Source organism: Aspergillus stella-maris (genome assembly GCF_047715825.1).
Source record: "Aspergillus stella-maris strain CBS 113639 unplaced genomic scaffold BDV14scaffold_7, whole genome shotgun sequence".
Taxonomy (NCBI): Eukaryota; Fungi; Ascomycota; class Eurotiomycetes; order Eurotiales; family Aspergillaceae; genus Aspergillus; species Aspergillus stella-maris.
This window is the reverse complement of record NW_027396801.1, coordinates 81,950-96,687: the sequence shown is the minus strand read 5'-3', so window position 1 is coordinate 96,687 and position 14,738 is coordinate 81,950. Positions and strand designations below refer to the sequence as shown.

The following is a 14,738-nucleotide window of genomic DNA, read 5'->3' as shown; positions in this document are numbered from 1 at the left end:
GCGGAAGAAGGCCGCGGGCAGGTGACGAAAAGCCGCCTCGCTTCATTTGGTCGCTGTCTTGCATCACCAAAACTACCCCAGACAACCAAACATTGCACTTCGTCCCTACACCAGAAACTCTACATAAACCCACAACTTCTGAGAATGTGATGACACCGAAGTTTAGCTTACGACTGCGAATTTAAGCACTCAAATCGCGCCAATGGCGCCTACTCGCCAGGTAATCAATGCGCAGCGCGTCACAGATTTCCTACAATATATCCTGGACGTCAATCAAAGCTACACAATACTCATTGTTTGCGCGGCACGGGAGTCCTTCCTCGAACAGCTCTTAGCTGCAGTGCACCATGAATCGACAGAATCAGGTGGCCACCATCAGTTCCTAAAAAAGACGCTGGGGATGCTCTCGTCGTCTCACAATATCAGGACAGTGTTTTGCCCAACTTTAGAGCATCTCAGAGCCTATTTCGCAACAGGTGTGGATGGAAGAGTGCCAGTCGTCGAAGGAAAGGAGCAGTCCAAGGCGCTGCTGGCGATACTCAATCCTCTGAGTTTACATCGTTCTACCAGGGAGTTTTCCGCCCAGGGGCTATCCAGAACGCTTGCCAATGCAGTGGAGGTCTCTTCCAGAACAAATACGAACATCATACTTTGCGAATGCCAGGACTCGTCGGATCTCACAAACGATGAGCGCGGCGAAGCCCTGTGGTACGTAGAAGTACCCTTGCTCAGCAACTCTCAGCGCGCTGTGGCCGAGGGGAGCCACTGGCCTGGAAGAGCCGTTCCTATCAAACGAGTCGTGCAGCGGTGGTTCCATTTTGAGGATTTGAATAAAAAGACCATATGAATTCTTGAGAAAGTGAACCAGCAAATACCATTGATCGTGAAGAAGTGCGCAAAGAAATCCTGGGTATCCTCAACCTATCCTGAACTCCGACATAAGACGAAACAACGGTCTATAGACTCTTCTCCATCTCCGTGATATACAACTTGATATGCGATTCGAGTTTGAGATATTCGTCATGGGCGCTTTGGATCTCGCTCTCGATATTCTCTTTCAGATCGGCCATCTGTAGAAGTGTTAGTACGTCTCGACAAATCGTGGAGGGAGGAAAGGGTCCTGGTTACCTTTTTCTCAGTCTGCTCAATCCTGATCCTTCTTCGCTCCATGTCGCGTTGCTTCTCTGCTCGCTCTTCCCGGAGCTGTTTCTGCACCTCTCGGAGCTCCTCCATCTGCTTCTGGGCCACTTCGGCCTTTTCACGAGCACTGTTCCGTAATGCTTCAATCCTGTCGTTCCACCGAGTGAGCTGTCGTTGTAGCATTCCCTCCATTTGTTCGACCTCCCTGACGTTGTTACCTCTCTCTGAGATGGCCTCCCTGTTTCTCAAAAAGCGTTGCTCTTCATCGTCCTCTCTCTGAAGCTCCGCAGAAATGTCATCAAGGAGCTTAACGCACGCTTGAACGTCATTACTGACGACGGTGAATGTGTCTGACGAGGTCTGCAACGCTCTGGCCCTTTTCTCCATGGTATCGATTTGTGCCTTCTCTCGCAAGAGGTTCTCAGATAAGCCGTTTAGGGTTGACTGCAGGGTGGCAGGGCTCTCCATAGCATACGGCCGCAGTTTGTCGACTTCCTGTCGGCTTCTAACTGTTCGCTCCATTTTCTCCTTGAGCTGATTCTGAAATCTTCCTTTGTCGGCCTTGACCCGCTCTAGCGTCTCAGCAACACGCTCTTGGCCACGTCCTAATTCACGTAGGCGAGCCTTCAGGTCATCGTTTCTTCTCACTTTCTCCTTGACTTCTGCCTCGTTGGCCTTGAGATTGCGGCGCATCTCCTGGAGCCGCTGCTCCATTTCCTGGTTCTCGGCGAAAAGTGTGTCAATCCGTTGCTTTGTCTTTTCCGTCTTGTTGAAATGCTCATCGATAACAGCGGTCTGGGACTCGCGGAATCGCACGAAGTTAATGAGGTACGAAAATATCTTGACAAGGCGATCGTGGGTAGGTTTTGTCAAGTCGGTAAATGTAAAATCATTGACACCACACTTTAAGGTTAGGAATTAGCAATTAATGAAGAGAATGCAGGTCAGCTTGACCAGAAATTGATGTTGCATACCTCCAGCATCAGTCTCCGTAGCATAGCGAAGAAACCCATCAGGTTCCGGGTGTCCGAGGGCACAATGTCAGGAAAGTCGCCACAAATATCATCCGCCGCAGCGCGCATCGCCGGCTCAACGGTGTCGCGGGTGGTGTTCATGAGAAGCTCCGCGAACCATTCTAGCACCATTTGGACCTGCTGTGCGTTGGGCTTGATCAAGTCAGCAGCGGTGAACGGAATACCGATGTCGTTGATGCATCCTGCGATTTCTTTATCCGGCTGGATATTAGGTCAGTATACGGCGCGAGGGGTCAATAAGGGAAGCTCTGAGTCCGTACCAGGCGCATTAGCGCATCGTTTTCGTCCTCTTTCTTGCGACCTCCCCGACCATGCTGTTGAGAGCCATGGAATTGCTGGCTCATTCGCGAGCTGTACGCCATATTCTCATGTAGCGTTCTGTGGTATGTTTAAGCTGCAGAGCCAAAGGACCAATGTCGAAAACCGTTGTTGTCGCGAAGAAAATGCGCTGGCTTTGATTGTTTACACGGATGATGCTCGCACGGCAACGTTGGGCCGAAAGTGGACTAGCGGCTTTACGGAGGGGTTCCGTTGCAAACAATGCAAATTCTCCGCGATGCCTTGCGGTTTTTTGATGACTCTTAGGCTTCTTCAGCAGAGACATTGCTCCGCGACACGGTTCATGATTCAACTGAAAGGTGTCTTGATAGCCATCGCTTTATAGGTTATATTTATACACGATGGCAACTGACGGCCCAACGACGAAACCTTCAGAACCCTTCGAGTAAGTGCTTCAAGAATTACAAGGCCCCTCAAAGCTGGTACTAACAGCGTGCTATTCAGCATTGTCGCAACATACAATGAGCTCCTTCACTCAGATCCCGATATCACGATGCCAATCGCGGCTATCGAAGCCTTAGTACTCCTTCTCACACACTCGCCTTCCTCTACCATATCAGAAACACTCGATCTCCTTGAAAAGTCTACCACACATTTGAAGAACTCCATTCCCAACCCAATCGGTCTCTCCGCCGGAACCGATCTCTTTCAACGATATCTCATTACAACTCTACAAAGGCCAGGGCAGCTGGGGCCAGCAGGCGACTTCAACGCTATCCGCGCACACCTTCTCTCCAACAGCCGGCTATTCATCCGACGTGCGAAAGAAAGCCGAGACAAGATCGCTGCGTTTGGAAGAGGTTTCGTTCGTGATGGAAGCACAGTTCTTACGAACGGAGGGTCAAGAGTTGTCGCATCGTTACTGCAGCAGGCCGCCGACGAGAAGGGTGGGCCATCAGCGGTACGATTCAAGGTGATCTACGTTCTTTCGTCGCCAAAGGGAGATATCGAGAACCCAACGGCAGAGCCAGAGGGTATGGAGACAGTCCGTGCACTACGGGCAAAGGGCGTCCCCGTCGCCACTATCCCCGAGTCCGCCGTAGCATACTCACTCGGCAAGGCGGACGTTGTCATCGTCGGTGCGGAAGGTGTTGTGGAGAATGGCGGCATTGTCTCGCGAATGGGTACATACCAGATTGGACTGCTCGCAAAAGCCATGGGCAAGCCGTTTTACGTCGTGGCCGAGAGCCACAAGTTCGTCCGGGTCTACCCGCTTGGCCAATATGACCTGCCAATTGAGCAGCACGTTATTGATTTCAAGACGCAAGAGGATGTCGAGAGTGCCAAGCAGCAGGAGAAGCCTACGCCGCCGGTCGTGAACTCAGAATTCGATGCCGGCTCTGTTGATTTCACACCGCCTCATTTGATCTCTGCGTTGATTACGGACAGCGGTGTATTGACACCAAGTGCTGTTAGTGAAGAGTTGATCAAGATCTGGTTCTGATCGCTTCTTCGATACTCATAGTCGTCGTGCAAGGCTGGCTGGCATTTGGTCAAATAATAGACTTTTGCCCTCAAACCCCAGTGGGACCTGGGGTCAAAAGCCCACAAAAACAGCATGCTACTCCTTGTCGAGTTTCGACCCAAGTGCAGCCCTGTATGACTGCTCAGCACCATCACGCTTCCCCAAGGCGACTCGGCACGTCTGTACACCCGTGACTCACTTGGGCACATATGACCAGTTCCACCGACGCCTCATTGCTGCAAGAGGCTTTTGGCGTTGTCCGAGCACGAAAACATCTCAATCAATATGAGCTACGATTTATGCGCCATACAAGCAAGCTAAGGTCCTAGTTACTACTAGAACGAGCACTATAGAGTAGGGAGCAAAAACAAAAAATGAAACGAACAAAAATTGAATAACCCTCAAAACTCCTATCGCTAACACATTTTCTCCACTGAACTATATGTACTCCGTATGCTCGTCATGTCATGTCATATCATAGATCTGTCCCGCAAATCATCATATCTCGTTCACGCATTCTTCGTAACCCGTGATTCTTCGCTTCGTCGTATCGTCGTCTTCCCATCCATTCTGGGTACCCAAACCGTGCGCCTCGAAACCACATTGCAACGTCAAGCCCTCTTCTACCCAGCTGCAACCGCGAATAGCAAAGTCATTATCGTAGGCCCTCCGACAATCCATCAGCGCGCGCGGAGTTGAGTTCCGAAAAGAGCCGGTCATATTCATCCCCGCCAGGCACAATCCGGCATTGTCATGTTGAATATCTCTCTTTTTTTTTTCGTCCACCATTGCTATTCAATTCGAGATGGATTTGAGAAGCAAGGATGATGAGTCAAGGAGTTGAGACTGCATTGACGCGAAGGCGTAGAGGAGGAGGTAGCTGAATGCTACGAAGAGCCAGAGGGCGGCCATGGTAGGTAAGTACCTATGTGAATGTTAGACCCACAGGGCCGGTTGATGAAATGTGTGGCTTTAAGAGCGTCGTTAGAGGCACAGCCTCTGTTTGAGAAGCGAAGAGAAGAGAGAATACGGCAGTACGAAGATGAATAGGTTGGGAATATACGGATGAAAGAAGATAAATCCGGGGGTGAAGGTAAGGTTAGTATTAGTATGTCAGTATATCAGGCCGAGAACAACCTAAAGCCCGAACAACGAAATTGATCGAAGTCGAAATCACCCGCTAGTACAGGTCATACTTCAGTTAGGTAGAATAGCTGTCGTTCGCTCAGGCCCAGAAATGACCGAGAGACTAACACGAGCAGGGCAGGGCAGGAGCAGGGCACAAAGCAATAACATAATGATGATGCCAAAGGAAATGTCATCCATGCACGTCCGGCTGCACTTCTTCGGTGCCGCCAAAGTTTATAGAGACGCCCGGCGGGGTGCGACGGATGAAATTGGATCGGAAGATACATGGGGAATCCCATGACTGGGTCCGATCTTCTTCAAGGCCAATAATCGGCTTGATGCGGAAGATTGTCACGCGCAAGTTGGGTTGGACTTGGATTTGTTGGTATTGTTGGGGAGCGAGCACTGGGCAGGGTGGCGAGTGATCACCGGGTCTGGAGTGAAGTGGACTTGGGTATACTGAACTCTTGGTTGTGAGCTTTGGGCCAGAAGATCGAGCGAGTCAGCCACTTCTTCAACCTGGAAATCAGGCAGAACTGGAGGTAAGATGGGAAAACGAGGCATGCTCGTGTTGATCGAAACTGGTGGATATGTCTCAGTCTCTTGGGCCTACCGATTCGGCGGTGTGGTATAGATACAGTATCAGATTCAGATCAATCGTGGCGGTGTAAGTAAACAGTTCATGGCCGATTGTCACAGATCTTAACGGCTTATTCTCCATTTTCTATCTATGGAATTGGAGGAAGCATAAGGGTCCCCTCATTTTTGAGTCCTTTGTCCGTTGTAACCGTAAGAGTATACACGTGATGTCATCATCATCGGGTCCTCAGATGCGGCGGATGAACTCGGCTTCTCAGTCTCACTCAGCAGCTCTCGTAGTCATCAGATCTATAGCAGACGCTCGTACAGTCAACCTACTGGTCTTACTGGTCTGCACAAAGAATCAAGATCCCAGAGTATCCGTATGCTCCGTACGGAACAGTCCCACAAGAAGACTGCAAAAGCATCGCCGTCCTCCACCATAAGCAATTCTGGGTCTATACACGCAAGCCCATCGCGGAGTGAACTCCGCCCGGCACCAGCCTCAATCTTATTGAACACTTCCTCTCTCCACAATCAGTCACAACATCCAAAGCCCAAATATCCGGTCTTCCAGAAATCAGCAGAAGACAGAGACAAAGTCCAAGCTTTTCCCGTGTTTTAATCAAAAACAGACACTACCGACCGTTCGGAAATTACCCCTCAAACCTGCAGTTCTTCCGGCCCTGCCTAGCCTAGCCACGACAGACGCCTACTGACATACGTACACTATCTATCTACGGTGTATCTACCGAGTACTCTGTATCAGTACGCCAAACGCCAACTGACGCCTCCTTGCGTCACGGTCAGCCTATCTATCGATCTACCATCTCCATCTTATACTAAGCGTACTTCAAATTCCAGTCCCGACAACAATGGGCGCAGACTCCCTGGTAGCCCTGCGATCGCACGGAGACGGAGACGGAGACGAGCCTGCCGACGCCTACGGTTACTCCAACTCCAACTCCAACTCCAAGTCTAAATCCGACGACTACCGAAGACAAGAACACACAACAGAGAGCCGCGAGCCCTGGTCGATAAGGGGTCTTCTAAGCCGCCGGCTATCCCGGCGATATCGCGTCCTTGAGCGCGAGCCGAATAGGTTGAGGAAGAGGGCTTCGACGGTGAATTCGAGGTCATAGTGTCTATTTATTCTGTATGAATCACGAATTTTACCTATACCTTTTATCTCGTCTTCCGCACTATGGTATCTTTTGTACATAAACCCTGTACATCACTTCCTATCATCTTCAAATGTTAAATTGAATCACTAGCACTTCATGCTAAGGCAATCTTAATCGGCTTAGGCGCCGCCACGTGTGTAGTGTAGTGTAGTGTACCTCCCCCGCGCCATCTCACTGAGCACTGAACACTGAATCATAATGTGAGATGTCCCTGTCTGACGGTTCTCATCGTCATAATCATCGTCCAGTTCTAAACCGGGCCAAGGCAGTTTCATAATTCTATACTATTTCCGTCGGGCTAGACCCTTCGGCCTTGATCTCAGTCAGCATTGTTCGTTTCGATTTTGATGTAGACTGCGGCGGCTCCAGAGGTGGGCCAATGCTTTTCGTGTTGGTTATCATTCTCATGCTCATGCTTCTTCAGGTTGTGCAGGGGCTTTGGCTCTGATGACTTAGTACTGTTGAGCAGCATGGGAAAGTACAGGGACATTGGTTGTTTGGCGTTGTTGTTGGCAACCGTTGCATCAGCCCTGTGTGCTTAGGTTGGCTTTATTTGTTGCCTTCCATGTGAATTGTACCTATGGATAGGCACATAGTATAAACCATGCTGCGTTGTAAGGCGAGGGGAAGTGAGGAGCAGCACCCCATGATAAAAAGCCGACCTCAGCGCGCTATGCGCCTCTATTTATATTGACTGCGCGAGTCAAAGATAAAAAACAAAAGTGAGCTCAAAAGAATGATAACTCAGATGAATGGTTGAGTTCTGCAGCACGCAGCGTGATATTTCACGTCCAGTGTACAATGTACAGCGTACTACTGCACCGTTGTACCAGTAGTATACCAGCCACACAGCACTAAGCTGTAGTCAGTAGCAAGTGGCAGTAACTACTGCCAACGCAAATCAGACGTGGTGCCTTACAACGGCATCCCCGGCTGCTGGAGTTCTGCAGGGTAATATCCAGCAAATAATAGCGTGGATGCTTGGGATCGTTGAGTACGGTGTAGAGACGCGGAGGGGAGTGGCTGCAGCCGCTAGGTAAGCTGGTTCGGAGAGGTATAGAGGGGTGTTGTACTCTGTATACATTTGTATCGGCAAGTCGCACCCGTTGAGTATTAATACTGAAGAGTCAGGATTTGAGATGTAAGCATTCCTACTCGCCAAGATGGGCAGTGATGAGATTTGTGATAAATATACTCGGGATTGTGTGAGATTCGACATGTACACCGCAACCTCTGGGTCTGGCCCTTGAAATTGTACTTTGTTACCAAATATATCATTGGTCCCAGGATGACCCCTCGATGCAGGCTCTTTGAAAACCCGAGCATCTCCCACCAATAAGCGGCAGGTGAAGTAGCGGTTAGTGCTCGCATCGAGGTGTGATCCTTGATCATAAGGGTTCCTTTGTATTTGTGGGGTTTAGAAGAAGTGTTTTCAGATTGAGTAGATCGAGGCGCTCGATATATATCTTTGACAGTGGCGAGCGCATAATAGTACCGAAAACAACCCTGATCTTGGACTCGAGTAGGAATTAAGTCTAGCCTATTATTAGCTTGAGCCTTAACACATTTTGATACCGTCTGGACGGACCGGCAAAAATTGGTCTTCCCCGTATGCTGTGTGAGTTCATGCAGTGCTTGTCTGGGATGGCCCACGCACGACTTACTAAGAGACGTGCTCGGTGCTCCCCTTTGGTAGGCCCGCGATTTCTTGAAGTTGGCTCAGCCAGATCACACTCCACAAAGTTTACCTTGAATTGAGTCGATAGCAGAGAACAAATGTTTGCTTCAAATCAACAGTGAGCGCAATGTATGCCCATGGTGCCTTAGGCATGAGGCGGGAGGGTACTAGGGCATGTGATACATGGGCGATACTGCGGAAGATCAGCGAATCAAGAGGGGCGTTTTTGTATTGGTATTACAGTTGTTGAGTCTTTTCCCGATTGGGGTTTCTAAGAATGGAGCTCGCGTGTGGAGTTCTGTAGGGGCGAGAATCATCGACAATAAATGGACAGACGGCCCCTAAAGGCTAAGGCAGGTACCGTCACTGCAATTCCATTGGGCTGCAACTGTCTGGAGTCGCTCCACCGCTGAAGAAATTGCAAGATCAGCATCAGCGTCAAGAGAGTGACTGAGATCACCAGATTCTCATCTGATCCTGAGATACTCTTGTCTTGATTGATCAGTATGACTAGAAAAGGTCACTGACCAGCCCCGGATCCAGCCTCTGAGACACGGCCTGGTCTCAGCAGTTGAGCAACTCCAAGCGGAAGTCGCAACAAGTAAGACAAAGAGATTTAAGACATTTGGCTGGAGGGCACTGTCGAAGAGTCTGGGCCTGAGTGGTAATTAAACCCTCTCCGCCCGGCCCGCTGTCAACAGTGTAACTGACTAAGGCGTAGTAGTCTACAAAGTAATAACACGCCTAAATAAGATGGTCTACTACTCTCGTCCTTTTAGTACCCGACCGTTGAGGCACTACTACTCCGTCATCCCTCGTACATCATCGACTGGGTCTACCATTTTCCCTTTTTCTTCTTCGCTGCAGTCCACTTGATCTCTTTTCTTCTCCCTACTTTCTCCCTTTCTTCCCCGTCCTTATCCCCTCACTCTTTACTACTTACTACCACTACTTCGCTGTTTGTTTGTTATACGTCGAGGCCTGCAGTCGTGGGAACTTCCAACAGTTGCCACTTTCACTGCCACTCTGCCACTGCCACTGACGTTGCCGTACGAGTCATACGCTCTCCTCGACCGTTTCGATTGTACCACCCAGCTGCTGCTGGCCAGACTGCCCTAGCTATACTATAGCTCGACCACCGATTATTTTAAAGACTCTCCCAATCTCTGCTGCGCCTGTGATCTCACCCCCCAACTATCGACTCTCCGCTTCCCGCCTATCGGCCTATTTCTGGTAAGTTTGAACCATATCCATTTTCAGGCCCTCCATACTTTTCCTGTTCCTTACACTTACCCTCGGTTGTCCCTCTAGCTATCCGTCATTTAATCGCGTGTCTTACCCTACTGCCATGAATCCCACCTTCGTTCCCAGCTCGACTATCCGGCAATAGGGGCCTCCGCGATCGATTCGTCGACCGGACCAAACCAGACGTCATGGCGATATGGCCATTTGGTCGAAAGGGTAAGCGGCATACAGTTCAGGTGGATAGCACAGATACTCGTAAGGACGTGCCTATGTCGCAGGGCCCTCGCCATAGTTTCGACGAGGCCACTCTGGGCAGGAAACCGTCGCGCAAGCAGTCGAAACGTCGCAAGAACCGATACTCTCAGCCTGTTGATGTATTTCCGGCCAACCAAAACAATGCCTCCAAGACAAGTCAACAACACCAGCACCCTTCGTCGGTGTTTGAGAATTACCGACAGGTGAGAGCGCACACTTTCCACCCTTCGTCTGCCCCAGCTCCGCAGTCACAAATAGCCCGGAATCCATCGCTTCGCAAACCGCAGCGCAACAATGAAAACCGTACGACGCTGAAGAAGAGGTTGAGCAAGCGCAAGGCGTATGAGATCGCTAGGGAACGCGAAATCAAGATGATGTCGTCGATGCCAATTGACATTCCTCGTCGCTCGACTACCCCTTCTCATGGCGATCCTATGCAAATCGATCATCGGCGGCATCGTTCAGACGTTAGTCTGTCAATTCAAGATTCCCGTGCTTCGTCGCTCTCCGACTATTCTGAGACCTACACCTTCAAGGTCAATGGTTTCGCTGCCTGGACGCCGCGCCCTGTCATACGCTATGTCGAGACACCGCGAACAACTTATTCCCGTCACCAGAAATCGCCCGAGCCAGCCGATCGGAGGAAGTCGCCAACCCTTGGTCTTGAGGTTTCCGATGAAGATCTGCGCACGAAGCGACGTATCGATGAGCTAGCCAACGACCTTGATGCGGGATCATTGAGGGAGCTGATGGATCGGGATCGCCGACGTCGGGAACGCCAACAAGTCAAGGATCAAGAGAAGCTTGTCCGTAAGCTGCAACGCAACGCCCAGAAAGTACCCAAGTCTGGACCGCGACCCAGCTCTCCTCTGGTTCCTGCCGATACAGCCAAGGAGTCATCGACTCAACGCGGTCGCTCTGACCCTCCTGCGCAGTCTCAGCCTACAACTCAAGAAACGGAAGCTTTTCTGTCCGGCGAGACTGAAGGCTCGTGGCTGCGAGATAGCTCCAGAGTTCCTGACAGGGACCCGCACGAATCTCAAGAAAGTGTCCATGTCATTGGCAACATCGATGACAGGTCCATCCGTGAGAGAAAGGCTGACAACCGCTTCAGCTTTGGCCCGTCTCAACAAGACATGACCATGTCTCGCAGCACACTTTCAACATCTATTGCACCATCTAGACAAGGGGTGCAAAGCCCGGACTCTTCTCAGATGTATGGCACAACAAGGGGGTCCACGTCTGATATTTCTCGAAATGTTGGCTCTGAACGGCGTTTGTCCGACCACAGTGGACATGTCAACCCAATTACTTCCATCATCCGCCGTGGTAGCTCTCGTCTCAAGCGCAGCTACCGTGAGCGCTTTCCCAACCGCAGCCCGCCACCGCAGAAGAACGTTTCGCACGAATCTTTCTTCAAGGTTCACACACAACAAAATCCCACTCCCGCCCCCTACGTTGCTCCCAAAGTTTTGCTTGGACCGAGCTCGATCAAGCGATCTCAGTCCAAGTTCACTGAACACTTTGGTGACGAGCCCCTCTCGCCTCCCGACTCGCGTCTTCAGTCCCCGGACATCCCTGAGGACGAACCCCTGGCAGAAGACCAGGTTCCCGACTTGCACTCTGGATCTTATTACCCTATTCCTGGCACCGAAGGAGCCAAGAATAACCGACACCACTCCTGGTCTGAGAGTGTCGAGGAAGACCCCGAGAACCTTCCCCTCTCACAATCCTTGGCTTCTGTGGACTCTGAAGGGTCATGGATGTCAGGCCACTTCCTGCGCCGCATCTCACAAAGGCAGCCTAACTCAGCACGGCACAGCCTGAGCTCTTCTCGAAACAGGACGGAGGAAGGGCTCGAAAGATCGGCCAAGGAAGAGAACCTTGACGCACAGTTTACCGCTTTTGGCGCTTATCCTGGTGAAAGCACCGATAGCGGCACTACTGTTGAGCAGGGCAAAACCCAGGACAACGGCTCTGTTACTCCCCAGCCGCAGGCTTCGGGCGAAACATGGCGCGAAGATGTCGGCAAACGACCTGTGCTTGTTAACCCGTTGGTTCGACCCCAGTCGACCGCGGGACTGGTCGCGACTGTCGCAGCACTGTCCCCGATCTCAGCGGAAGAAGAATACAGCCCGACCGAAGATCATTCGGCCCGGGCTTTCTTCCCGGCCGATGATGACACTGCCACCAACACCCAGGCGCATCGATGATGTCGCCGCGGCTTTTACTCATGAAAAAGTCTCGCCATTTATCTACTCTACCCTTCTGCATTGAATATTCACTACCCCATTTGGAGTATAGACTCCTAGCCGCTCCTTATCATTTCCTATGTCTTCAGTCACTCCTTTGGCCCTTAACTTTTCCTTTGTTTGCCGTGGACCTACGACACTATGTTGTCGAGGCTCCAGGTAGCTCTTGTTTACGGCCTCTGTGTGTGCTTGAGCCATCTTTTACCTGTCAATGGTACGGATGGTAGCTTTGCTTTTGCTGTTTTGAGTTTGTTGATACCCCCCATCGGCGAGATTTTGAAGAGTTGTGTCATCTCTGGTTTACGGCCCCGTGTACGGTGCTTTTTCTGTGGCTTTTTGATAGACAACCAGGCTATTGTCCTGTGCCCTGCTTCCTTGCTTGATATCTCATGCAAGTTATTGTAATTTATGCTACTAGGATAGTGTTTGTTATATCTAATGCACCTACCTCAGTGAATAAGTCCAGAATTATTCATGATCTATACACTGTACCGAATGCCTCAGGCACCAATAAGTCCAGACCGCCCCCATTTATAAGCCGCGATCACGTCATCCGGTGCCGCCGCTTTAAGGCTCCGATGGTTGGCCCAGACGGGAAAACCACGCTTCTTCACGGTTCTGCGCGTCCAGTCCAATCCAGCTTTATCAGCCCAACCAATTGCCTGCGCTCCTGTAAAATATATCAAGATGGCCTCAATGAACTTGACAAATCAGTCTACACTGCTGCGCGCTCTGCGTCCTCGTTGGTAAGCATACAATGGCCCTCATAGAACGCACCCAGAATCCTCTACAGCCTTCACATTCTGTCTCTCCCAGAAGGCGATGCTGCTGCCAAAGCAACGATGATTAGTCAGGCGCGGCAAACGTCATTCCGCTCTGGTGGGAGCATAATTTCGCCCACTATAAAACCAAATCGCCTGCCCCTCATCCACCAGCCCCTCATTTCAAGCTAACGATCTCTCCTGTCATACATAACAGTCTTCAACCGTCCGTCCGTCTCTCCTCCTCTTACTCTTCAGTCTCTCGAGCTTCCCGCTTTGCTTCGACACTTTCGCGTCCCTCTGTGACTCCGCGTACCCGTCTTCCGACTACCCGTCGCGCTTTCTCATCTACACCCTCTACACACTTCAACGCAACAAAAGCCAAAATGGGCGCCTCCGAGCACGTTATTGCCATCACCTCGTACGTTCACCTCTACAAGACAATCCATACCCATCCGTCGAGTCAATCACTAACACACGTTCGTCTACAGTAAGGCCGAGTTCGACGAGAAGGTCAAGAACTCCCAGGGCGCCGTTGTCGTCGACTGCTTCGCTACATGGTGCGGTCCCTGCAAGGCCATTGCCCCCAAGGTCGAGGAGTACGCCAAGACCTACCCCGATGCCAAGTTCTACCAGATCGACGTCGACGAGCTCTCCGAGGTTGCCGCTGAGATTGGTGTCCGTGCCATGCCCACTTTCCTCCTCTACAAGGACGGCGAGAAGGTCAATGAGGTTGTTGGTGCCAACCCGCCTGCTCTTGAGGCCGGTGTTAAGAGCTTGATTGCTTAGATTATGGTTGCAATTGAATTGTGTTGATTTGGGAAGGGAATGATATGGGGAATTTTGTGATTTCAAGTACATTACATGACACTACATTGAATGAATTTCAATCCGTTGATATGAATTGATATGACAAGCGGCCAAGGTTCCTTGGTTTTGAGTACTGTATACATGATAAGGCGAGTCATTGCACTTTTTCTTGCCCGCATGAGCACGGAATTGCAATGCTGCACCGCCCTTATATGTCGAGATAAGGCACCCAGATAAACAAAAACACCCGCAAGGCCAGTCTCACTCAGTCTCACTACTCAAGAACAGGCTGAAGCAATCACCACCTAACACCCCCAGCCGCAAAAAAGCAAACATAGATAAGACACCGGATCCTCCGTGCACACGTGCATATGTAGCATGTACCTAGATAGTCTACGGAGTACAGACCCAGACCATTTGAGCACAGGGTACGTTAGGTTAGCCTCGGCATATTCTTGTGCTACGCACAGTGTAGATCACGCAGTCGATCGTTTCTGCTAGTTGCCAGTGCCAGAGCTCTGGCTTGAATGGAGCGGTATATGGATAAGAATAGCTTTTACTTGACTAGCGGTTCAAAGCTGGGACTTAGGGGTTTTGTCCTGTTGTACTGATTGTAGCGTTGTCGGAGACGAGTGGAATGTAGGTGCGTGTCCCAAGTGAGGTAGAGGCACCCTAGGAGGTAGGTGCCTACCTACCTAGTAGATACCTAGCTAGATGCTGCATGACGTGACGTGATCTGGCCCGCGGAGTAGGAAGATGTAAGTGGCGATCTAGGTACAGCGTTCTTGAGTAAGTCAGTACTTAACCGTGTAGGTATATCTAAATGCAGCATGTTTTACACGGGAAACAAGAAGTAGCAGCCCGAGAG

The 14,738-nt window shown here is 50.7% G+C and overlaps 5 protein-coding genes across 5 annotated transcripts; 4 read left to right on the top strand and 1 right to left on the bottom strand.

Moving 5' to 3' along the window:
- Window positions 1-33: 33 nt before the first annotated feature.
- Window positions 34-934, top strand: BDV14DRAFT_130400 (uncharacterized protein). The gene has a single exon (XM_073766095.1). The coding sequence runs from the start codon at window positions 203-205 to the stop codon at window positions 845-847; it is 645 nt and encodes a 214-aa protein (XP_073631695.1). The 5' UTR covers window positions 34-202; the 3' UTR covers window positions 848-934.
- A 22-nt stretch (window positions 935-956) lies between these two features.
- nuf2 (kinetochore-associated Ndc80 complex subunit NUF2) lies at window positions 957-2,536 on the bottom strand (the record flags this gene model as incomplete). The annotated part of the gene is made up of 4 exons (XM_073772468.1): window positions 957-1,070; window positions 1,129-2,043; window positions 2,115-2,375; window positions 2,435-2,536. 4 exons carry the CDS (start codon window positions 2,534-2,536, stop codon window positions 957-959), a joined length of 1,392 nt encoding a protein of 463 aa, XP_073631694.1.
- A 246-nt stretch (window positions 2,537-2,782) lies between these two features.
- BDV14DRAFT_166629 (translation initiation factor eIF2B subunit alpha) lies at window positions 2,783-4,364 on the top strand. Its single transcript, XM_073767519.1, has 2 exons — window positions 2,783-2,898; window positions 2,958-4,364. Exons 1-2 carry the CDS (start codon window positions 2,855-2,857, stop codon window positions 3,955-3,957), a joined length of 1,044 nt encoding a protein of 347 aa, XP_073631693.1. The 5' UTR covers window positions 2,783-2,854; the 3' UTR covers window positions 3,958-4,364.
- A 5,062-nt stretch (window positions 4,365-9,426) lies between these two features.
- On the top strand, window positions 9,427-12,884 carry BDV14DRAFT_130356 (uncharacterized protein). Its single transcript, XM_073766094.1, has 3 exons — window positions 9,427-9,780; window positions 9,859-12,238; window positions 12,584-12,884. The coding sequence occupies exons 2-3, from the start codon at window positions 9,981-9,983 to the stop codon at window positions 12,702-12,704; spliced, it is 2,379 nt and encodes a 792-aa protein (XP_073631692.1). The 5' UTR covers window positions 9,427-9,780; window positions 9,859-9,980; the 3' UTR covers window positions 12,705-12,884.
- A 102-nt stretch (window positions 12,885-12,986) lies between these two features.
- Window positions 12,987-13,849, top strand: BDV14DRAFT_196545 (thioredoxin family protein; the record flags this gene model as incomplete). Its single annotated transcript, XM_073772467.1, has 3 exons — window positions 12,987-13,045; window positions 13,278-13,481; window positions 13,552-13,849. The coding sequence occupies 3 exons, from the start codon at window positions 12,987-12,989 to the stop codon at window positions 13,847-13,849; spliced, it is 561 nt and encodes a 186-aa protein (XP_073631691.1).
- Between the last annotated feature and the right edge of the window lie 889 nt (window positions 13,850-14,738).